At 54.2% G+C, this 24,784-nt stretch overlaps 1 protein-coding gene across 9 annotated transcripts in view; it reads left to right on the top strand.

Moving 5' to 3' along the window:
• Positions 1–2,896: 2,896 nt before the first annotated feature.
• The window catches only part of DTNB (dystrobrevin beta), a 171,105-nt gene continuing 149,217 nt past the window's right edge, over positions 2,897–24,784 (top strand). For 4 of the 9 annotated variants that reach the window (XM_082047694.1, XM_082047692.1, XM_082047691.1 and 1 more), the window contains exons 1-5: positions 2,897–3,015; positions 3,588–3,666; positions 13,353–13,420; positions 18,314–18,394; positions 20,850–21,063. In XM_082047694.1, the coding sequence (XP_081903820.1) occupies positions 13,354–13,420; positions 18,314–18,394; positions 20,850–21,063 (362 nt within the window). In that variant the 5' untranslated portion in view covers positions 2,897–3,015; positions 3,588–3,666; position 13,353. The remainder of the gene's footprint in view (positions 3,016–3,587; positions 3,667–13,352; positions 13,421–18,313; positions 18,395–20,849; positions 21,064–24,784) is intronic. The other 5 variants (XM_082047696.1, XM_082047695.1, XM_082047697.1 and 2 more) reach the window with 3 other exon arrangements.

The raw sequence follows: 24,784 nt of genomic DNA, 5'->3' as shown, positions 1-24,784 counted from the left end.
TAGAATGGCCTCGACAGGCTGGAAAAATGGGCAGAGAGGAGCCTCGTCAAGTTGCCAAGTCCTGCACTCGGGAGGAACAACCCGTCGCTCGCAGGCGTGAGGCACAAAACAGTGATTCCATCCAAACCGCCAACCGGGAATGGCCCCGTCCCACCTGAACACTGCCTGGAGGAGGTTTGGGAGAACAGTAATTGGGCTGGAGCTTGTGTATACACACCAAAATACATGAACTGCTTCACTGCTTCAATGGTTAAACAGCACCGGCAAATCCCAGTGTCAATGCCTGTGTCCTGCTGCTATGGAATCCACCAGCAAAACCACCCTCCCCAGCACCTCTGCCTGGCTGGTTCTGCTGCTGCTCTCGGGCCTGACTTCAGCATTCGGGGGAAAAACCACGTCCTATCACTTACAGACATATGGCTCAGAGTAAACAGCGCAGCACTAGCTAGAACGGCTAAGCAGCACTTTTATTCTTGTTTTCCTCTCGGCTCATGGCAAAGTATCTCCCTCCCACACACGCCACGTGTGATGTGAGAATCCTGCTCCTCCCCCAGGGGCACAGAAAGCGTTTTGCACCCAGGGGGGCTGAGCAGAGGGCGCTGCACTCGCGGGCCGGCCCGTCCGCCTGCGCACTCACGGACTCGCCATCGCTGTCACTGTTTGTAAAGCGCCCGGTGGCCAGCAAGCCAGGCTGGTGGTCTCTGCTCCCAAGCAGCAAGTGACAGGACAAGAGGAAACAGCCTCAAGTGCCCAGGGGAGGTTGAGGTTGGATGTGGGAACAGGAAGCTCAACAGGAGCCACCAGTGTGCCCAGGTGGCCAAGAAGGCCAATGGTGTCCTGTCCTGTATCCAAACCAGCGTGGGCAGCAGGACAAGGGCAGTGACCCTTCCCCTGTGCTCTGCATTGGGGAGGCCACACCTGGAGTATTGTGTTCAGTTCTGGGCCCTCAGCTCAGGAAAGAGATTGAAGTGCTGGAGCGGGTCCAGAGAAGAGCAACAAGACTGGGGAAGGGACTGGAACACAAGCCCTATGGGGAGAGGCTGAGGGAGCTGGGCTTGTTCAGTCTGGAGAAGAGGAGGCTCAGAGCTGAGCTCAGCACTCTCTAGAACTACCTGAAGGGCAGTTCTAGCCAGGTGGGGATTGGTCTCTTCTCCCAGGCATCAGCAATAGGACAAGGGGCCATGGGCTTCAACTCTGCCAGGGGAAACTGAGGCTGGAGATGAGAAAGCAATTCTGTGCAGAGAGAGTGGTCAGGATTGGAATGGCTGCCCAGGGAGGGGCTGGACTCACCGGCCCTGGAGGTTTTTAAACTGAGATTGGCCATGGCACTTAGTGCCATGATCTAATAAACGGACTAGAGTTGGAACAAGGGTTGGACTCGATGATCTCTGAGGTCTTTTCCAACCCCGTCCATTCTGTGATTCTGTAATTTCTTCCCCAAAGGGCTGTGGGGCATTGGAACAGGCTGCCCAGGGCAGTGCTGGAGTCACCAGCCCTGGAGGGCTGGACAGACGGACAGGAGGTTCTCAGGACATGGGGCAGTGCCGGGGTTGGCTGGCGTATGGCTGGACTCAATGATTCTGAGCGTCTCTTCCAATGGAGATGTTTCTGTGATTCTCTAACACAGCTGATCGCTGTGCAGCAGCGTTCCCAGCCAGGCACCGGTGGCCAAAGGACGGAGCGGGGGACACTGTCACTCGGGAAACAGCTGTTCCTGTGCTGGGTGACTGTGGGACGCAGCAGCTGCTCTCAGGGGCTCCTGGGGAACAAGCGGCACGTCCTCCAAGGGCCCGTTCCCTCGGCAGCCCAAGCTGCCCCGCCAGGCGGGGGGTGCAGCCACAGAGCCCCAGAGTGCCGGGGGTGGAGGGCCCTGGAAAGCTCATCCAGTGCAATCCCCCCATGGAGCAGGAACACCCAGCTGAGGTTACACAGGAAGGTGTCCAGGGGGTTGGAATGTCTGCACAGAAGGAGACTCCACAACCTCCTGGGCAGCCTGGGCCAGGCTCTGCCACCCTCACCCCAACAAGTTGCTTCTCCTCTTTCAGTGGAACCTCCTGTGTTCCAGTTTGCACCCATTGCCCCTTGTCCTGTCCCTGGTTGTCACCAGAAGAGCCTGGCTCCATCCTCCTGACACTCCCCCTTTCCATCTTGATCCCCAGGAATGAGTCCCCCCTCAGTGTCCTCTTGTCCAGCTCCAGAGCCCCAGCTCCCTCAGCCTTTCCTCCCACGGGAGATGCTCCACTCCCTGCAGCACTGACACGGCCGAGGCGCTGCAGCAGCCCCGCGGGGCGCTCTGCCCGAGCCGAGCGCCCCCGGCCCCGGCAGGTGTCCGTCCCGGTCTCCCCGGTTCCCCGCGGACGGTCACCGGCTCCAGGTGTCCGTGCCGGTCTCCCCGGTTCCCGCGGACGGTCACCGGCTCCAGGTGTCCGTGCCGGTCTCCCCGGTTCCCCCGGACGGTCACCGGTCCCGCCGCCCCCCGTGCCCGCAGTGACGCCGCTCCGGGCAGGGCCGCCCCCTCAGCCCCACGTGGGGGCGCTGCGAGCCGCCGGCGGCGCGCGCTGGGGCTGCGGCGGGAGCGCGCGAAGCGGCGGCCGCGGATTGGCTGGAGAGCGCGAGCGCGCCTGGGGCCCCCTGGCCTCGGCCGCCGATTGGCTTGAGGGGAGCGGGGAGCGCGCGAGGTGCGCTCACGCACGTCCGCCGCCGGAGCAGCGTCCGCCTCGTGATTGGCGGCCAAGAGGCGTCGCACGGGGCGGGGCTAACTGTTTCGGCCGTCGATTGGCTGGCGGCGGCGTAAGGGGAGAGGCGGGCGCGGGCTCAGATTGGCGAGAGTGCGCGCGTGCCTGCGGAGGCGTGCTCGGATTGGCTGGGCGCCGCGAGGCGGCCGGGGACCGTTGGAGCGGGGCGGCTGAGGCTCTTGGCCGCCCGTGCCCGTGGGGCCGGAGCGAGCGGCGCCCGGAGCCCGCGCTCCGTGCGGGCGGCCCGGGACCCCCCGGCCGCTGCCCGCGGGACACAGCGGTGCGTGCTCGGCGGGCGCGGCGGGGCTGAGGCGGGCCCGCTGCGGGCACCGCTCCGCCCGCGGGGGGAGGCTGCCCGGCCGGGCGCGGGGCCGGCGGCAGCGGGCCGCATTCCGCCCCTCCCGCCGCGGGTGGTGGCGGCAGCGCCGGCGGAGCCCCCGCCTCAGCCCGGCGCGGTGGCGGTTTGGCGGGTTAGCGGGCCTGGCGCGGGGGAGCGGCCGGTGCTCCGAGCGGGTCCCCCGTGCCCTGGGAGCGCCCGGCGGGGCTCCCGGCCCCCCCGCTCTGCGGAGCCGCTCGCTGGAGCGGCCTCGGGCTCCTCCGGCCGCGCGTCGGGCTCCTCCGGCCGCGCCTCGGGCTCCTCCGGCCGCGCCTCGGGCTCCTCCGGCCGCCGAGCGGTGCTCGCAGGGTCCGTGGGGCTGACGGGAGCCGCAGTCAGGGCACAAGTGGCATCATCACAGCCGTAACCGCGCGAGGGGGGGAGTTGTTATTTTCCTGTGGAAAACCGTGTCTTTCTTGGAAAAAAATGTTCTGTTTTGTTTTTAATTTTTATTTGCTTTCCCTCCATCTTTTTAGATTGTCTTTAAATGTTTGGAGAAGGAACCGAGCCCAGGAAAGTGGAAGTTGCCCTGAGAGACCTCTCAGTGTAATTCAGGTAACGTGGTCTGTTGTGACTATTGAACTTCGAAAGTTGTATCGTGTAACTGATTTCGGTCACTGTGTGCCCCACTCACCTTACTGAGATCAGAATCTTTCATTTGTGGCAAACTTCCAGTATGAGGTAGTGAATTCTGCATTTGATGTGAGGTATTGGACATGTAAAATATTCCTATGTGAGACGCAATCATGTATTTAAAAAACCCACACGGTTACGTTCTTGTGCGACAGATCCCTGAGCTGGGGAAGGTGACACGACGGATATTCTCCCGGAGACCCTCACTGGTCCGCAGGGCACTGGTGCTGGAATTCCTCCTTTCGGGGGGATTGTTGATCCCCTGAGAGTGGGCTGGACAGCACAAAGATACTTTGAAAATTGATTCTGTGTTGCTTGAAATTCCGTGTCGAATAGAATCTGACTTGTTAAAATTTGGTCAATAGTTGTGTGTGACTGCCCTCTAAAAATGCTTTGTACTTTCAGTTTTCTTTTCTTACTCTGATTCCTAAACCTGACTGTAAAGTCTGATGTTCTATCTGGTGCAGCTGCCCAGTGACAAATATTCCATGTGCCAGACCAGTGGTTTAAAAAGTCAGAAGTCTCAGTTCCAGGTTTAAATGTTGGGAAATGCTGGACTGAAGAATTGTTGTGGGTTTTTTTCTCCCCTCCCCCCATTGTTTTTTCCTCTGGTAGGTGTATGTGATCCTGTACTGCTAGGTGGTATCGTAAAGTACACCCGAAGGAGAGGAGGGACCCCAAAAGCATTGCATTCAAACTGTTGCCTTTTGTGTTTCTTTTTCTCCAAAGGATATTTTGAATTAATGGGGAATTTAGATAAAAGGGCAAACATGCTGTTGACCCGAAGACTTCTTTTTAGGGAAGCTGGAAAGAAGAGGATTAATCCTGTGTGGGGCAGGGTGAGCAGAGGTTTCTCTCCCCAGAGCACGGCCGTTTTGCGGAGGTTGGCCCTGGCCTGTGCTACGGTGTTTTCTGACGTTCTTTTCCAGCCCAATCAGTTCATGTGTTACCAGCACCATCGTTCCCTGGACCCTTCTGTTCTTGCTGTGCTTTCGTCTGCCCAGGGCGCTGCTCCAGAGGCAGCTGGCTTAGCTCATCGCCTTCACCCTATTTCAATCCTGTTTGCGTTTCTGCTTCTTACCGTGGCCACATGTAGGATTCTTGGCTTCATTTGGTAGCTGTTTGGTGTTTTATCCACAATGTGCCTCTGAGGTCCTGCCTGGTGCCCAGTGGGCAGCTCCCGCTCTGGTGTTGGGGTGCCAGGGTTCATTGCCTACTCGTGGCACCAGCTCACGAATTAAAAAAGTCATGGATGGGATAGAAAACTCAGGAAGAAGCCGTAGTGGAAGAACAAGGGCTTTGGCAGTATTATAAAGCCAGAATTTTCCCATCACTTCGGTTACCTTACACACTCAGTACCACAGGTGCCATTAGGAGGGACAGCTTAGGATTCTTGTAGCCGTGGTGGTGTGTTATCTGTGGTGTGCTGTGCAAGCTGACAGTTTTGAAGAGGGAGAAAATCAAGTCTTGCAGCTGAAGCCAACGCCTCGGGGATTAGTTGGCGCATTAACCAGAGTGCACAGCACGTTGTCTGCACGTTTTGGAGTTGGATTCAGGTGCTGCTCCCGTACAGGCTGTTGTAGAACCCAAATGATGTGTTCCAATGTGGCACTTCCTAGAACTTCTTTTAAGAGGGAAGTTAAACAACTTTCTCAGTCTGTAGCATTGGCACTACCACTGTAGTTCCTGGAAGCATCACCTGTGTGCAAGTGATACAGATTTATAAAAAGACTTGCACCAATGAAGATTTTCAGGCAACCTAAATCTGGAAGAAATGGCAGGAGACCTTTATAATGTGATAACTGTTGTGGAATTTGATTTGGCCAGTTGTATCTCTTTGCAAATAAATGGAATTATGACCGCAGGTCCCAGTTCGTACCTGAATTTTAAAAAGATGGAATGTCTAAAGTGTGTACTGTAGTTACAAAACACTTAAAATGATAATAACTGTGCTGCAAGTAGTTCCTGCCTGCAAGTGTGAGGTATCGTGTGGTCTTTGTCAGTCCTGCTGCTTTCAAGTGCAGCTTTTTACTTCATTTCAGAGGTGGGAGAACAAGGAGGGTGTTTTGCCATAAAGCAGACAGTGAGGAGCCAAGTCCCTCATTTAAATTGCTGTAGAAACAGGCAAAGTGATAAAGCTGAAGGATAAAAGCTCTTGGTTTTACAGAAGCTGGTGGCAAGCATGAGCTATTACAGTTTTACAATTGGCTTATTTTGTTTTTCCTTCCTCAAGGAGAGAAGAATGTCCATGGTTGTCCACAGTTGGTGGGACGTTTGGCGTGTTGTGGAGCGGCGGGTGGTTCCACGGGGTGACAGCTGCGGGTGCGTTGGGTGGGAGCAGCGGGACAGAGCACGCGGGGCCGAGTGCTGCGGGCTCGGTATCCTAAAGGGAGGTTTTCAACGTAGTCTGCAAAGAGCAGGGAGATGGGAGGCAGGGCAGGGATGAAGCGTCCTGCTGCCCCGGGATTATTCTGTGTTAATGCTGCTGGGGCAGGTTCTTGTAACAGCTGAATAGGTCATGAGAAGAGACTTGTGGCAGCAGCGAACAGTAAGGAAACTTGCCTGGGTAGCAGTATCGGTTAACGTGCTCTGTGATTGTGGTCTGCAGATGTACGTACAGATAGAGCAGAGCAGACAGCAAATTATTTGGAGGTGTGCTGTGAAATACGCACATTAAAGTGCTTCTTGCCCTGGTTGCCTAGTGGATGCAACCAAAATCTGGTTTGGGGTTGTCAATATGGCGCAAGATGAGCAAAGCTGCAGAGCTGGGCTGTGTGGGCGTCGCGGCGGGGCAGGGGAGAGCACAGCGCTAGCATGGGACCTGCTTTCTCTACCTTCTTTTTATTTTTGCAGTGCTTATGGAATCTTATCTTTTAATTATTGTGTGTTAGTCTTTTATTTATTTCTATTTGAATAGAATGATCACATCAAAGGAAGTCCCGAGGCACAGGGAGGCACTGCTGGTGTTGGCTTCTCGTACCTGCGACTGTATATACATTCACTTTCCCATTGGCTGTGCAAATGGCAGATACACTCTGAAAGTTTAGGTTAATGTAAATTCTATACTCTAAATTCTATACTCTTACACACTGCTGCTTCTGCTGGGCTGACACTCAGTGTATGGTGGTGACACCTGTGTGCGGTGGGAAGGGCAGGGTGGCAGGGCTGGCTCGTTTGGTGAAGATGGTGGCAGGTGAAGGAGATCTGGAGCTGATGACTGTGCTGGAGCTGGTCTGATCCTCTGCTGCTGTGGCCGGACGGGCTCAGAGAAGTGCTGGCGCTCCAGACCATCGCCTGCCGGCCCAGCTGAGGGTTTGTTCTGTCTGCCCACGGATGGATGTTACCCCGTGGTGCTGTGTTCCTGGCTCTGCTCCTGCTCCATCTGTTTGTCCAGGTTAACAGAGAAAGGGCAAGAATGGAACTCAAGGCATTTCCTAATCAATGTTTCCTTTTGGTGAAGGGGCAGTGCAGAGTTGTCTTGGCTGTGGCATGCAGCTGTGGGTCGCTGCGCACCGAGGGGAGCAGGAGGGGCTGTGCGCTGGCGTGGAAGCGGGCACTGTGGAAATCCCTCCAGAGCTGCTGAGGAGAGGCACGCTGGTAGCTGGGGCACTTCCAGCTTCTTACTGCTTGAAAATCATGGTGTAATAGTTCGTTTAGCTAACATTAGCGCTGCTTTATTTTAAGGAAACAATTTGAACTGCCATATTTGCTCTTGATTGCAGGCTCATGCTAAATCTCGTGTAGGGATGTTACTTTTAACTCCAGCATCCGCATGACCAGGGCAGGCTGCAAAGAGCTATTGCTGTTCCTCAGGCCTTTGGGCAATAAAGAAACGGAAGAGTTTGTGGTGAATCCGGCTACTGAAGAAAAGCATTTTCCTATCCCGGGCACTGTGTGTCCTGGCTTCTGAGTGCGCTGGAAGCCAGGCCTGCCTGTGCAGTGCGTGCTTAAATACCCTGTGCTGGCCTTAGTAGTCTTCCTATTCCCCATGCTTAATGATTCCTTGTTACTATAAGTGAATATAGATGGCTATGTACCTAAAATAATACCTTGTAGTATTCTTTTAAAGCTTGCTTTGGTTTTGTGGCTTGAATTTCCCAGGGCTCCAAACACAGCGTCCCTGTGCTCAGCCTCATCGACCCGGCTCCAGCCTCGCCTGGAAATTCTTCAGGGCAGGGATTTCTTTCTGTTCTGGGCATTGAACAAATAGCTCCTGCATGGACTGAAACCTTGTTGTGTTGCAGTCACTCGGCTGCTTTGGAACTCTACCTGCAGCTGCATTTTTTTTCTATTTTGCCTTGAGTTAATCTGGAGCTGCTTCTTAAAATTAGCATTAAAAGCTTTGGAAGGCTTTGAAAGAAACCTGTGATGAAGTAGTGTTCCTCGTTCCATGTGTGTTGGCTGGTACCCGGCAGAACCTCAGCAGCGCGGTGCGGGCGGGCAGCGCGGGCTCAGCCCGGCGCTCTGCTTTGCCCCCGGTGAGTGAGCGCCGGGCCCGGCGCCTGTGCCGCTGCTCCGCGGCCGCTGAAACCCAGCACTGGCTGGTTGGTGCTTGACAACAGCTCCCGGTTTGAAGAGAAGCGGCAGGCCAAGGAGCAGGGCAAGCTTTTCTTCTTAGTGCTATTGTTTTTTCCTGATCTGCTTGATTGCCCAGTCGTCTTCAAGCAAGTTTACCGGACAATATCTGCATGTTTTTGCAGAATCTTCTCTAAGAGTAGGTTTTGATCCAATGGATTTGCTAAAAAAAAGAAGAAAAGGAACTGTTGACTTGTATAGAATTTGACTGCAAAGTTACGATCCCTTCTCTTGGTCTTAGCCCGGTGTGTTTTCACTTGTGCCCTTAGTCTAGACTCAAGTTAGTTTTGACTCGTGAAGAGCCTCTGAGCACCAGACCTGCCAGGGAACTCGATCCTAAAAATCCGGGAGATGCAGACGGTGCAGATTTTAGGAAGCGGTGCTCCTAGAAGATGCACATTATTTCTCAAAGGTGCTCTCTTGTTCTTGTTGCTGTATATACAGAAGTAACATTTAAAGTGTTTTTAATACGTTTGTGCACACTTATGCTTCAGTTACTTTTCCCATACAGCAATGGGAACAGAGTGTGAAAGTTTAACTAGGAGAATGATCAGAAATCATTAAAAGAGACTTTTAAAGGAAGATGTAGCCAGTCTGCTTGCTGAAGTATCAGAGGATTTTCTTCTGTCTTCCTGGGTTTTGGTCCGAGTGTGTTAGATGTGTCCCCCAACATAACGTGTGGGTCTCTTTCCTTTCCCTGGGCAGAGGCAGAGGGACGGAGCAGGAATACTTTCTGTTGATGACATAGAAGGTTTGATGGGGAGGGAGATGAGGGAATGAAATTGATCTTTGGGCATTTTTTTGTTCTAATTCTTAGGAAAGAAAAAGCAAAAATACTTCAGCATCTTTTAACTGGAATCTGTCTAAGCTGAATAAATGTGAGCACCTTTATATCATGAATAAATTTATATACTTTAAAATTAACAAAGCATTTATGATGATTCAGAAGTTATTTAACGCTATTGCAGCCCAGTGGCAGCTGAAGCCATACGGATGGCCAAACCAAATGCTTCAAGTGCTAAACCAGAGGCGACATCAACACTTTTTCTGCAAGTACAGATACGCCCCGGATTTTTGTTCAGTATCTTAATCTCAACGACAGTTTCATTCAAATTCTTACCAGTGAATGAACTGACGAGGGATGAAAGCTTTGCTTTAAACCACCCACGAAGGTGCTTTCCTTCTAATTAGAGAACTGGCAGAAAGTTACTGAACTTCCTCCGCTGTGGATCGAGTACGTGGAAGAGCAACGTGTGCCCCAAACTGGTCTCCTGAGGTTGTTTTCATTACAAGTTATTTGTGAAGATAACTCGGTATAACCGCAGTTTTACGCTCACACAGCAGCTGCAGTCATCTCACTGGCGATATCAAGTATGATTTTTGCTGGTAAAACGTGACACCAAGAATCTGAACAAGCTCCAGTTGAAGAATTCAGAAATTAACTTGTATTTCTGCGTTCTTCTGCTTGGCGGCTGCGTTTCAGTGCTAACCATGGTTCTCAAATCAGAAAGATCAGGATTTCCCACGGAAACGCAAAAGAAAACAGAATTGACTATTTAAAGGAAAAAAACCCACTGACTTTCTGGCTAATTAACAGATTTAGTGACTAAATTAATTAAAAAAGCAGCAAGGAAGCACCTGAAATTGCAGATATGGAACCTGCATGACAAAATGTAAAGTTTCTAGTGTCTGTAGTAGGAAGGCACTATAAGGGCAGGTGGGGACGAGCAGCAGTGGGAGCAGGGGGGAGGCAGCTGCTGTAGCCCAGTTAATGTCGCTCTGTGTCCCACATCCCGGCCGGGGAGGAAAAGCTGCTGCTTTAGGCCGTTACCTACAGCTGATGAGCTCCAAGAAGAGCGAAACCTTTTAAGACAGGTCCTGTAGTATTGGCCTGGGAGCGGCTGGAGGACGCGGGGCCGTGGCGCTGGGCTGAGCCGGGGCCGTGGCGCTGGGCTGAGCCTGGCCCGGCAGCCCGGGGCAAGTGGGCGTTAGGCTGCTGTGTGTGTCTCCGGGGTTTATGCAGCCGCGTGTGACGCGTGGGTGCGGGAGGGAGCGTGGGAAGGGCAGGGAGAGCGGGGCTCTGCGTCTTCCTCCCCGCTCTGTCCGGAAGGGATCCTTCTGCAGCGGATCGCTCGGCCTTTAGAAACGGGGTGTCAATGATTCTAATAGACCTCACGTGACTAACGTCATTTCCACGACTTCTCCACGGATCTGCCGGTTTCTCTTCTCTCTCCGCTCCCCTTGTCTGCCGAGTGTGTACCTCTGGCCCAGGACGATCGATTCCTGGACGTTTGCCCCGTCACAGGTAACCGCAGGAGAGTCAGCAAGGAGAGCTTGTGCATCTCAGCAGAACATGGAATTTATTTTGGTTTGGTGAGCAGGTACAGGATTGCTGAGCTGTTCATCTAATGACAATTTAAAATCTTTTGCTTCCTTCAAGACCAGACGCTTGGCGGAGGACCTAAGAGAACGTTCCTTAGGACAGGACTTTCCCGTGGCCGTACCCGAAGAATCCGTACGAGGGCTTGCTGAGCTGTGGGTTAGTCAGCCTGGCTGGTGTGTCCCTGCAGCTCTTCACGCCAGCAGAGCAGTTCACTGATCCTGATCTCAGCTCAAGGCCGCTGCTGAGCGATAACTCGCTCATTGCCTCGCAGTGAGGGGCAGCGCTGCTCCCTTACCACCGCAGAGCCGCGTGCGGAGGGCGCGTGGCGGCAGCTGGGAGCTGCGCACAATGGTGTTCTGGGCGTGGGCTGGGGCCCCCCAAAACCGCGGGCCCTGACACCGCGAGGGCGGCAGTGTCTGTAGGGAAAGGGGTCCGTGTCCTGGTAATATCGGGACTTTAAATGTGCACCTTAGCAGGCAGCAGCAAAATGAATTGCAGCCCGTAATATACAGCTGGTTCTAGCGCTGCAAAAAATGGAGCTGTCCTAGAAATGGGGTTGGGAAGCTGGAGTGAGGGACATGTGCACCCGGAGCCTGAGGACTGGGAGATCTAATATTGTCAGGATTGGGTTTTTCTGGTGTTGCAGAAGATTCAGGTGGTGTTGTCCCATATGTCTTGACAAAATAGTCTCTACTAAAAGCAATTTAAAAGATCAAATAACTGTAGCGAGGTGGGGGGTCGGGCTCTGCTCCCCAGGAACAAGCGCCAGGAGCAGAGGAAACGGCCTCAAGTTGCCCAGGGGAGGTTGAGGTTGGATGTGGGAACAATTTCTTCCCCAAAGGGCTGTGGGGCATTGGAACAGGCTGCCAGGGCAGTGCTGGAGTCACCAGCCCTGGAGGGCTGGACAGACGGACAGGAGGTTCTCAGGACATGGGGCAGGGACAGGGTGGGTTATGGTTGGACTCGATGATCTTGAGGGGCTTTTCCAACCAGAATGATTCTGTGGTTCTATCTACCCCTTGGAGTCCATCTGTTGTGGAATTTAGAGAGGGACTAGCACTGCAAATAAAGCTAATTACTGGAACAGTAATTGGCATTCTTTGAGGTGACACGCGTGTTTCTTGTGGAAATGAAGAGCTGGTTGCAGGAGCTCCGCAGGCCGGGGTGGTGTGAGGGTGACTGGGCTGGGGTGAGCGGGGGTTCCCAGGGCCGGTGTGCAAACAGCCGCTCTGCTCTGCAGGGCAGCCCGGCTCCGGCTACCGTGTCCTCCAGAGCCTCGGCTGGCTGGGTAGGACGCTCCTTTTGCTTATGGATATTAACTTCATAACATGGATGTATTTTAGGAAATGGAAAAAAAGGTAACTTTTGCATATCTGCAAAAATACCCCTGAGGTTTTTCCTTATAAACAAACCAAAACACCCCAACCCAGGAGCACATTGCTTCTGAGTCTGAGATTTCCTAAAGTAGGAAGAACGTCAGGAAATAAAGTATATTTGCAAAGTGCTATATACCACCGTGCACTTGTTTTCCTCCTCTGAGCAGCTGATGCCAAGGGATTTGGTGGTGTCAGGCTGGATGCGCCGTGTGCGCTGTTGAGCAGCGGGTGACCAGCAGGCGCTGTCGCCGCTGTGGGGCTGGGGTCGCTCCGTTCAGTGCCAGGACCCCGCTCGCTCTGCCTCCCACGGCGTTTGAGCCCGGGACATCGGTGCCGCCAGGCGGCTGAGCAGGGCCCCTGGAGCCTGCCGCCAGCGCAGGGGCAGCGCTGCGGACTGCTGCCCTCCCTCTTCCCCTCCGTTTTTTCTTCTTCTTTTTAGGCATTTAAAAACCATATCGAATGAGTTGGTGAATCATCATAATTTCAAGTGAAATTTTACACTGATTCTGAATTTTTGCCCTTTTTTTTGGCACTGGCTGAGGTTTGGCGTCTGTCTCTTGGGAGTCCACAGTGCAGTGAGTGCAAGGGCTGCGGAACGGCCCCTGCGCCTCCCTGCCTTGGTGTGAGTTCCGCTGTGCCGCTGTCAGTTCTTTACTCTGTTTTCCCAGGAAAGGAGGCTTTTTTTCTTTCTTTCCACTTTAATTGCATTTAAGATCTTTACTTCCCTGACAAAGATGGTTTGAGCTCAGGCGTCAGGTTTCAAGGTGAAGTGGATTCTCACACGTTTTTGAAGCGCCAGCCCCGCAGGCAGAGCCGCGCGGGAGCCTCGGGCGCCACGCAAAGGGACGGGATTCGGCGTATTCTCCCCGTCTGAACTGCGAAGCCTCCGGCGCACACCTGCAGGGCCCGGCTGCCTTGGCTGCTCTTGCTTTCTGTTTGCAACGGTCTCTTTGAACAGAACGGAATTTTTACATGATATCCTTATATGTACGTAGCATCTCTGAGCTTTGCAAATTTAAGATTAGCAATGAAAATGTTTAGAATGAGTGTTTCCTGTACCGCACACCGCTTTAAAAGGCACTGAACAAATGTGAGGCCTGTCTGTGTTACAGAATGTGATCGTTATCAAGAGATGTCTGTCTGTCTGCTGGTCTTTTCATTTACCAACTCAAATCAAACTGTTTCAGCTGAGGGGGAAAACAATGTTGTTCACAGTAAGTTGCTCGTGTAACAGAAATTCCAGCACCAACAGTGTTTGCCGTTTTTGTCTTCAGAATGATTGAGGAGAGTGGGAAGAGGAGGAGGACAATGGCAGAGAAGAGGCAGCTGTTCATGGAAATGAGTAAGTAAGACATTTGAAGACATAATGTCGTTTATTCTTTACTGAGCTTTGCTTTGCTGGCTCCAGGGGCTCACTTGGATCCCGTTCCACGAGCCTCCTGCGGTGGCAGCACCCGGGTGCTGCGGCGCTGGAGCTGCGGCTCAGCCGCCCCAAGGTCACTCATTTCTGCTTTGTGAAGGAACAGCCACATTTCTCGTATATGGCAATATCTAAAGTGTGTGGACACCTATTAATGATGACAGCAAACACATCACCTTTTACCTTAAAAAAAACCAATGCACGACAATACGAGTGTGACTCGGGAGAGAAACGGTTTGGGGGTTGTTTGTACAGGCCCGTTGTCTGAAAGAGAGGCTGTAATTGTTATTAGAAATCCAATGCCTGGTCAGAGAACATAATTTAAGGGAATGAGGCGTAACAGCCTTTAAAAAAGTTCGGTGCAGTTGTTGTGTGTTTGCATGGCATCGTGTCATTTTACTTTCCTCTGGGAACACAAAACCGTAGGCAAGTATGTCCTGTGATTCCAATTACAGGTGGAGGTCTCTCTTAAACCAATAGTGTATTCCTGCTGTTTTGCTGAAGGAATTCTGGAGTAACATTCTTGCTGTGTCTATAAGCACCTGATAGCTTCAGGGACAGTGTCATTCCTGGCTCACTGCCATCTGCTTCACCCGCTCTGGCACAGCGTTTCTGCCCCTTGCACCACCTCCCCTGGCGCTGGAGTGGCCGCTCCTGTCCCTCTCTGGCTGTTGGTGCAGCCGGCTCCCGCGGCCCCGGCTCCTGGGCTTCTGTGCTCGGGTGTGCTGAGCGAAGGTGACGGAACGGTGTGTCACATCCCGGATGCAGTCACGTTAGAACCGTGTCCAGCGCCAGCAGCACTTCTCCTCCAGACGCGCTTTGGCTTTGTGATCCTTTAGTACAGAAATGAGCCTGCTGGTTGTTAGCTTTGGCTAAATTGTTAAAAATGCTCAGAATTCGGATTGTGCAAGGTGTGTCTCTGCAGCTGTGGTTCTTGCTGTTCATTACTGTGGTAGTGCTGGTGTTCACCATTCCAAACTGCTTTTCTCCGGGGCTCTTTGGCACAGCACTATGAGAAATCTGAGGGCTTCAGGCTTCCCCTGCCCTGTGCTGGGATATTTCACTCAAGGCTGCACACGTGTTTGCCTTTCTAGGTGAGCTTCATGCACAGGATAGATGTGTGGGGGGAAAACTGATGCTTTCAGTGACCACTTGTTGTGGTCAACACACAAATTTGCCGACGTATTTGGATAATTGGTCCTGTGAGACAAGCGCAGGCCTCGGCACTCACCCCACGGGACGTGCTGCCCAGGACCACAGTATCCCAGTATGTCTGGGATTGGAAGGGACCTCAGAAGATCATCCAGTGCAATCCCCCCATGGAGCAGGAACACCCAGATGAGGTTACACAGGAAGGTGTCCAGGCGGGTTTTGAATGTCTGCACAGAAGGAGACTCCACAACCCCCCTGGGCAGCCTGGGCCAGGCTCTGCCACCCTCACTGAGAAGAAGTTTCTTCTCATATTTAAGTGGAACCTCTTGTGTTCCAGTTTGATCCCATTACCCCTCGTCCTATCACTGTTTGCCACCGAGAAGAGCCTGGCTCCATCCTCATGGCACTCACCCTTTATATATTTATAAGCATTAATAAGGTCACCCCTCAGTCTCCTCTTGTCCAGCTCCAGAGCCCCAGCTCCCTCAGCCTTTCCTCCCACGGGAGATGCTCCACTCCCTCCAGCATCTTGGTGGCTGCGCTGGACTCTCTGCAGCAGTTCCCTGTCCTGCTGGAACTGAGGGGCCACAACTGGACACAAGATTCCAGGTGTGGTCTCCCCAGGGCAGAGCAGAGGGGCAGGAGAACCTCTCTGACCTACTGACCACCCCCTTCTAACCCACCCCAGGTCCCATTGGCTTCCTGGCCACAAGGGCCCAGTGCTGGCTCATGGTCACCCTGCTGTCCCCAGGACCCCCAGGTCCCTTTCCCCTACGCTGCTCTCCAACAGGTCATTCCCCAATTTATACTGGAACCTGGGTTGTTCCTGCCCAGATACAAGACTCCACAGCCCGAAGCAGCCGGTTCTGTGTGCTGTGATCACACCCTGCTGTGCGGTGGCTGGGCCCTGGAGAGGTGTCTGAGTGGAGCTGTGGCATGTCCCTCGTCACACGCGTCACAGCCCGGCCGGGCTGGAGCTGCAGAGGACATGTCCCGGCTCTGCAGAGAGCCGAGAGGAGGGACCCGCTGAAGCTCTTGTGGTGACGTGGCACAGGAAGGTGAGAACAGAGAATGGATGACTTTTTGGGTTTGCCTGTAGCTGTTAAATAACAGTTTATGTGGATGTGTGTCTATGTATACACACACGTGTATTTTCTATGCATTTATTTATGTGTATTTTATATAGACAAAGCATTTTGTGAAGACTCATGGTCTATGGGAGTGCTTTCTGTCGTTTGAAAGACAGAAGTATGCACCCTAACTGAGAGTTTTGAAAGAATATTGCATAGAAAATACCAAATGAGCTGTTTTATTGGAGTCTCGGATCTGAATGCTCCAGCTCACATCACCTGGCCAAGTACTTCCCTGTAATGTACCAAAGAGTGTTTTTTCTGCAGCTGAGGCAGTGAAATAATCCGTGGAGCTGGTAGCACCGTAGCGCCAGCAGAACGGTGCCACCCCGGCTGAGCTGGCCTGGGCAGCCCTGGCTTAGCAGATCCCTCGCTGACCTTAGAGGGGCTTCGCCCCTCCCGTGCTGCCCCAGCCACCAGGAGAGGTGATCCTTGCGCGTCCTTTTCAAGACACGGTGCACATGTCTCTAAGAACAAGCAGGTGCTTTGGCGTGTGTGCGGGTGCTTTGGCGTTGCATCTGTGAAACTGTCATGGAATATCCAAAAGACAAGAATTGTTCTTCAGTTTGCAGCTGTGAGTCGGTGGGTGCACACACAAAGGTAAATCGGACGAGGTGTCTGCAAGCTCTGAATTCACCGTGTAGGAGGAAGTAACTTCTCACCTTTGAGCGAGAGCTGCAGATACGATCAGGTGCCTTCTTCAGGAGGATGTGGCTTTGGGGGTTTGTTTTTAAGTCTGTTAGAGGTCTGTATTCTCTAAGTCCCGGTTATCCCCGTTTCTCTGTTCTCTGCTCATCCAGGCTCTGGCTTTGGAGAGCAGCGTGCGGGGCTGCGGCCGATCCTGCTCCCTGCCCTCCGTGACAGCGCAGGGGCCGCGTGTGTCCACCCCGGGGCCCCCACGCCGGAATTGTTTCCAACTGCACCTGCATAGCCCGTAGCTGCCAATGCTGCTGAAATGTCCGCTGCTTAAAAGGCATTTTGGTTTATGGTTAATGTTTTTTTTGAGACTTGTTGGCTGCTTCCAAATTAGAAATGGTCAGTACTGGATTTTAAACCAGAATCATTTATCACGCCCACATCATTTATGATTGTATCATCAGAGGCTGCGCTGCCATCCAGAGCCCTGGCCAGGCCGGGCTGGGCACACAAACCTGATGGATTCAACAAGGGCAGGTGTGGGGTCCTGCAGCTGGGCAGGAACAACCCCCCAACCAGCACAGCTTGGGGGGACCTGCTGAAAGCAGCTCTGCAGAGGGACCCGGGAGTTCTGGGGACAACAGGGTGGCCACGAGCCAACAATGTGGCCTGTGGCCAAGAGCCATCGGGACCTGGGGTGTGTGAGGAAGAGTGTGGGCAGCAGGTCGGGGAGGTGAATCCTCCCCCTCTGCTCTGCCTGGGGAGGCCACATCTGGAGCTGTGGGGCCAGTGCTGGGCTCCCCGGGTCAGGGACCAGGAGTCACCGCAGAGTCCAGGGAGGGACACAGAGATGCTGAGGGCTCTGGAGCATCTTTGTGCTGAGGAGACTGAGAGAGCTGGGGCTGCTGAGTGGAGAAGAGAAGCTGAGAGGGATGTGATCAATGATCAATAGCTCAGGGTGGGTGTCAGAGGATGGACCAGACTCTGTTCAGTGGTGCCCAACGCCAGGGTGAGGGGCACCGGGCACAGACTGAAACACAGGAGGCTCCATGTGAACAGGAGCAGAAACTTGTTTGCTGGGAGGTGCCAGAGCCTGGCCCAGGCTGCCCAGAGCGGGTGTGGAGTCTCCTGCTCGGAGACATTCAAACCCCTGGACCCACCTGCGGGATCTGCTCTGGTGACCCTGCGGGATCTGCTCTGGTGACCCTGCGGGATCTGCTCTGGTGACCCCGCGTGAGCAGGTGGGGCTGGGGATCTGCAGAGAGCCCAACCCAGCCAGGCTGGGATTGTGTGGTTCTGTGTGTTCGGTCCGTGTAGGAGTCCCAGGCTGGTTTGGCAGTGGGTTCACACTGCTCTGGAACGGCTCCGGTTTGCCATGGTGGGAGCGGTTGCTGGCACTGGGGGGTGTGGTGCAGACTGGTGACAGATAACAGCACTCGGCTCCTCTGTGGTGGCGTTGGCAGGTACATCACACACAGCTTGAGGTGGGAGGGTGTTGGTGAAGATTCCTTTTCTTCCTCTGCTTCTGTGCTTCTCCTCCTGGCTCTGCCCTGCCTGGGTGTGTTGGAGACGCCGGGGCTGCGCTGCAGGCGGGCGGGAGCTCCGGCCCCCTTTCCTTGTCCCTACCTCCTGCGTGTGTCCAGCGCCGTCCTCCGCCTGCCGCCCGGCGCTTGCTTCTCGCTTCCTCTGAAGGTACTTGTATCAGTCTCAAACTTAGGTCACTCTATAATACATTGGTGAAAATGACTTTACCGTGAGGTATCTAATGATCTTTGTCACCCTCGCATGACAGACTGTGTATGTGAGGAAATGCTCATGCCAGCCTGTAAATAACTGTCAGATGAGCTGAATGTTACAGAGGAAAGAAAAACACACACAACCTTTTTTTTATTCGCAGGAGCACAGAACTTTGATGTCATCAGACTTTCCACGTATCGAACAGCCTGTAAACTGCGGTTTGTACAAAAAAGATGTAACCGTAAGTTATAATTACACTTTATGTTCAGAAATTTCTCACGCATGATTGTTTCAAGTGTTTTACCCATGTGAATTTTAAGTACGGCAAAAAAGCAAATATTTTATCAGATAGTGGTAGTTGTTACTTAAATAGAGATTAAATATCTAATTAAAAAGAAGCAATGATCTTTGTTCAATACTCTATAGTATCTTCCAGTTTATTATTTAATGCTTCTAAGGTGTTCAGTATGTGGGCCAGCCGGCCGTGTGTCGGTTCTCCTGGGTGCCGCGAGGAGATGCCGGAGCTGCTGGTCCATGTGTGCGGCACAGAGCACCCAGCAGCTCGGCACCGCCGGGCACCGGGGAGCACCGTGTGCTCAGTGTCTGGGGCTGCTCGTGGTGCTGTGTGTGCAACGTGGCAACCGCTATGAATTCTGTGAGTGCATGTGAGCCAGCTGAACATGAGCCGCGTGTGCCCAGGGGCCAAGAGGCCACAGCATCCTGGCTGGTACCAGCACTGGGGTGGCCAGCAGGCCCAGGGCAGTGACCGTCCCTGTGCTGGGACCTGGGGAGGCCAAACCGCCAATCCTGGGGCAGTTCTGGGCCCCTCACGCCAAGAAAGGCCTTGAGGTGCTGGAGCGAGTGGAGAGAAGGGACCGGAGCTGGTGAGGGGCTGGAGCACAAGTGTGATGGAGCGGCTGAGGGACCTGGGGGTTCAGCTGGAGAACAGGAGCCGAGGGGAGACCTTCTGATCTCTGAACTGCCTGAAAGGAGCTTGGAGCCAGGGGGGTCGGGCTCTGCTCCCCAGGAACAAGCGCCAGGAGCAGAGGAAACGGCCTCAAGTTGCCCAGGGGAGGTTGAGGTTGGATTTAGGAACAATTTCTTCCCCAAAGGGCTGTGGGGCATTGGAACAGGCTGCCCAGGGCAGTGCTGGAGTCACCATCCCTGGAGGGCTGGACAGACGGACATGAGGTTCTCAGGACATGGGGCAGGGACAGGGCTGGGGAATGGTTGGACTCGATCTTAAGGGTCTCTTCCAACCCCACAGATGGTGTGAATCCGTGCCACACTAGTCAGTGTAAGTTTTCTCGTTCTCTCCCGTGCTCCGTTGAGCTTGGCTGGTGCTGCACAGCAAAGCTCAGCCCAAGGCCCGCAGGTGACGCTCTCGGCACTCTGCTGCCGTGGCTAACCTGCAAGCAGAATGCGGAGCAGGCGAGTGTGCGCAGGGCCAGGCTGTGGGGCAGGATCAGCGTGTCTGTGGAAGGGCAGAGCGGAGCGGGGATCCGCAGGGGACACATGGAGCTGCCCTGCGCGTCCTGTCCCCATGGCCCAGGGAGCCCTGGGCCGCGTGTCCCGCGGCGCTGCTGGGGCTGCCTTGGAGCCGCTTCCTTCCTGTGCAGAAGGGCTCGCTCTCGGCTGTCCGTCATGCTGCTGAATTAAAAGTCTCTCTTAAGGAGTAGAGAGGTATTAAAACGTGCTGATGGTAGTGCATTGCATGCTCTGGGCCCAAACGGCTGACGCCAGGCACGTGCCTCGGGTGGCCCACAGCGCACACGGGTGTCCAGGGGAGGCTGCACGCTTGGGAGCCCGGTCTGGACACCGTGGCCAGGTGCACTGCTCGGCTGGGCTTTTATTCTTGTCTGGCTTTTGACTGAGAAATATCAAGATTAGTTTTATGTAAGAAATGTTAGAGCTCACACTCTTACTTGAGACCATTCTTTGTAAGTTAAGGAAGACAACAAGGTTGTGGAGTTAGCAAATAAGCCTGGCCTGGGTGCCTGTGGGATCATGTTCAGCGTGGGCCATGGGTTCAGGCTCATCCTTAGATGCCGTCTCCCGCTATCACACTCGCCTTTCAGCTTTGGAACGCTTTAAAAAGTGTTTAATGTGGCTCTGCAAATCACTTGGTATGGTTTTGGAAATCTTTTTTCTACATCATTAACACTACTTAGATATGCGCTAAGATACGGCTGGGGAATTGCTTTGCAGTTCTCAACCCATGTTTAGAAAGTATTATGCTCTGGACTTGGCAACCGGATCAACTGGAAACAGTCACAGTTGAACTGGAAGGCCAAGTTCCCCCTCAGTACTGAGCTGCTGGTCAGCGCGAGGATGTTCCGAATTCCTGTAGCCCGTTTGCAGTGGGTTTAGACTGCGCCTGCTGTGTTTCTCAGGTGAGAACACCCAAGGGCCGCCGTGCGGGGCGCGGTGACGGGAGATGCTGTTCTCCGGGGTGCCCATTTTCCCGTGCCGGGGTGGAATTCAGGGCCGGGCGCACGAGGCGCGTGGGCTCTGTGCTGTGGCTGCCGCCAGCTGCCACGGGCCCTGAGCAGCGGCACAGTCTGTCTGTCACTGAATACAAACAAGTAACTGTTCATTCCACTATACAAGCTAACATACTATTCAGAAACTGTACCATGAAAGTAAACTTGCATGCATTACAGAATAGAAGTTAATTATTTTTCCTTTATTTTTAGTTCATCTTGTTGATATCTGGAATATGATTGAAGCCTTCCGAGATAATGGCCTTAACACTTTGGATCATAACACAGAGATCAACGTGTCTCGACTAGAAACAATCATTTCATCCATCTACTACCAGCTAAACAAACGCCTTCCTTCTACTCACCAAATCAGTGTAGAGCAATCCATCAGCCTCCTCCTCAACTTCATGATAGCAGCATACGACAGGCTAGTAACTCCTGCTTGTATTCTCCAACTAATTGTCTCTTTTAGTCAGCCAGCAGCCGCACGAGCCTCTGGCAGTCTGTCCGCACGCTGGTTCTCAGGTTCATGGGATCGGGTGTTGCACACACACGTGTATTTACTGTGTTGGCAGCACCTTGGAGACGTCCTTTGCACAGCACCAAGGCTGCGTCTGACCCGCGGCTCCCTTGGCAAAGATGGGCTGTGTGTGGCCTGGCAGACTGCGAGCGCGGGGCTGGCCCGGGGAACCGAGCCGAGCTCCGGGCACAGACAGAACGTCCCGTTAACCTCGTGCTGCTGTAGCGCTGTTTGAAAACCTGCAAGTGTCTTACTGATCTTCGTCAACAAAACCATTTTCTAACACTGCCTTGTTTTGACGGTCAGCTTGGGTCCTGTTCTAACGTGCTGTGACCCCAGAAAGGTCAATTCTTGTTTCGTGGCTGGAAAAGCTTGATTTCACGTTCAGAGCACTGCTGAGGCGTTTCCTTGGGTCCAGTTGAGTTCCTTTTGCAGCCTCTTTCTTCAGGGTTTGGTCTGCGAATGTTCTCGGGTAGCTGTGTCTCTGTGGGTTCTGCGGCACCTGCAGATCTTTCTCACTTCTCACCTTTCGTGGTCCCTTTTTCCCAGTGCACTGTTGTTTCAGTCTCACCTTTCTCCTGCTTCGCCCTCTCTCCGAGCAGTCAGGAGCTGCTTGTTCTACCCAAGACAGTCTGCAGCACTGAATATGCCAAAGAGTTGTTGTGTTTGTAATGCCCAGGCCTTGATCCTTTCCTAACGCGACTTCCTCCTGTCACCAAACAGAAGCTGGGTTTCCCTGAAGGAGTCCAAGGCCTCAGAACAATCCGTCTCGCTAAGGACAGATCAAACACCTCAAAGCTCAGAGCAGGAGGAGAACAGAATCAAACGTGTTACTGTGTTCAGTTCTGGTTTGGTGTTCGTTGTGAGATTGGGTTGTGAGGGTGAGCCGATGGGTTTAGCTATTCTGAGACAGGTCATACTGGAAAAATACAGAATTTGAACATAAAAGTGGTCGTGTTTGGGGGCTGCCCCAAAGACTGAGGCTTTAAAGAGATGTTTTCTCCCCCAAGCTTGCACGTTCTGCCTGTTCTGGAAAGAAAGCAGCGCGTGGGATCCCAGCACAGTGCAACAGCTTCTCATGGTGTCTGCTGCTGGTGCGCGGATGGAGAGGAGCTGTGCAGTGAGAGAGGATGGAGAGGAGCTGCAGTGGGAGCTGTGCAGTGAGAGGGGATGGAGAGGAGCTGCAGTGGGAGCTGTGCAGTGAGAGAGGATGGAGAGGAGCTGCAGTGGGAGCTGTGCAGTGAGAGAGGATGGAGAGGAGCTGCAACAGGAGCTGTGCAGTGAGAGGGGATGGAGGGGAGCTGCAACAGGAGCTGTGCAGTGAGAGGGGATGGAGAGGAGCTGCAACAGGAGCTGTGCAGTGAGAGGGGATGGAGAGGAGCTGCAACAGGAGCTGTGCAGTGAGAGAGGATGGAGAGGAGCTGCAGTGGGAGCTGTGCAGTGAGAGGGGATGGAGAGGAGCTGCAACAGGAGCTGTGCAGTGAGAGGGGATGGAGAGGAGCTGCAGTGGGAGCTGTGCAGTGAGAGGGGATGGAGAGGAGCTGCAGTGGGAGCTGTGCAGTGAGAGGGGATGGAGAGGAGCTGCAGTGGGAGCTGTGCAGTGAGAGGGGATGGAGAGGAGCTGCAACAGGAGCTGTGCAGTGTGAGGGGATGGAGAGGAGCTGCAACAGGAGCTGTGCAGTGTGAGGGGATGGAGAGGAGCTGCAGTGGGAGCTGTGCAGTGAGAGAGGATGGAGAGGAGCTGCAGTGGGAGCTGTGCAGTGAGAGAGGATGGAGAGGAGCTGCAGTGGGAGCTGTGCAGTGAGAGGGGATGGAGAGGAGCTGCAGTGGGAGCTGTGCAGTGAGAGGGGATGGAGAGGAGCTGCAGTGGGAGCTGTGCAGTGAGAGGGGATGGAGAGGAGCTGCAGTGGGAGCTGTGCAGTGAGAGAGGATGGAGAGGAGCTGCAGTGGGAGCTGTGCAGTGAGAGGGGATGGAGAGGAGCTGCAGTGGGAGCTGTGCAGTGAGAGGGGATGGAGAGGAGCTGCAGTGGGAGCTGTGCAGTGTGAGGGGATGGAGAGGAGCTGCAGTGGGAGCTGTGCAGTGAGAGGGGATGGAGAGGAGCTGCAGTGGGAGCTGTGCAGTGAGAGGGGATGGAGAGGAGCTGCAGTGGGAGCTGTGCAGTGAGAGAGGATGGAGAGGAGCTGCAGTGGGAGCTGTGCAGTGAGAGGGGATGGAGAGGAGCTGCAGTGGGAGCTGTGCAGTGAGAGGGGATGGAGAGGAGCTGCAGTGGGAGCTGTGCAGTGTGAGGGGATGGAGAGGAGCTGCAGTGGGAGCTGTGCAGTGAGAGGGGATGGAGAGAAGCTGCAGTGGGAGCCGTGCAGTGAGAGGGGATGGAGAGGAGCTGCAGTGGGAGCTGTGCAGTGAGAGGGGATGGAGAGGAGCTGCAGTGGGAGCCGTGCAGTGAGAGGGGATGGAGAGGAGCTGCAGTGGGAGCCGTGCAGTGTGAGGGGATGGAGAGGAGCTGCAGTGGGAGCCGTGCAGTGAGAGGGGATGGAGAGGAGCTGCAGTGGGAGCTGTGCAGTGAGAGGGGATGGAGAGGAGCTGCAACAGGAGCTGTGCAGTGAGAGGGGATGGAGAGGAGCTGCAGTGGGAGCTGTGCAGTGAGAGGGGATGGAGAGGAGCTGCAGTGGGAGCTGTGCAGTGAGAGGGGATGGAGAGGAGCTGCAACAGGAGCTGTGCAGTGAGAGGGGATGGAGAGGAGCTGCAGTGGGAGCTGTGCAGTGAGAGGGGATGGAGAGGAGCTGCAGTGGGAGCTGTGCAGTGAGAGGGGATGGAGAGGAGCTGCAGTGGGAGCTGTGCAGTGAGAGGGGATGGAGAGGAGCTGCAGTGGGAGCTGTGCAGTGAGAGGGGATGGAGAGGAGCTGCAGTGGGAGCTGTGCAGTGAGAGGGGATGGAGAGGAGCTGCAGTGGGAGCTGTGCAGTGAGAGGGGATGGAGAGGAGCTGCAGTGGGAGCCGTGCAGTGGCAGAGAGAGCCCAGAGTGACAGGAGAGGTCGGGCTCCGGCTCCCTCTCCAGGAGCTGAGCGGTAATGCACACATTTCTTTAGAAATGAAGATCCGTCTGGGCTGGGATTGCATCACTGGTAGCTGTGTGGCTGCTCGAATCCACGTCATTCAGTAGGTTCTTCCAAGGCAATGCTGGTGGTAACCTCACCAGTTCCACCATGCAGGTACAGGAGCTGCAGTCTTGGCTTCCCCGCGGAAACACGGGGTCAGAGCTGTGTTAGTGACCCACCGCCCCGCAGAGCTCTGCCTGGCCTTTGGCGCTTTATTCCTGCTCTGGTTTGCCCAAGAACATCGCAGGCTTTCCCGAGTCCCTGACCCAGTCACGGCTCCTTCCCTCAGCCTGTGTCACAGCGGTTGGAGTTATTTTTTATTTCATTGTTTCTAGAAATCACAATTAATTTGAGAGTGGGTTTAGTTGCTTCAACTTCCTTTTTCCTTTTTAGGTTGTAGGTATCAAACCACGCTGTGCTGGTCACAACGCAGCGTGCAGTGAGGGGGGGGGACCAACAAACACGTGAGGAAGTGAGCTGGTCAGCAAAGTGTGATTCTGTTTCCAGTTTTGCCCTTTTTCCTTTTGATATGG

Source organism: Streptopelia decaocto (genome assembly GCF_964273445.1).
Source record: "Streptopelia decaocto genome assembly, chromosome: 3".
NCBI lineage: Eukaryota > Metazoa > Chordata > Aves > Columbiformes > Columbidae > Streptopelia > Streptopelia decaocto.
Note: the sequence above shows the minus strand (reverse complement) of the source record. Positions and strands in the feature narration are given on the sequence as shown.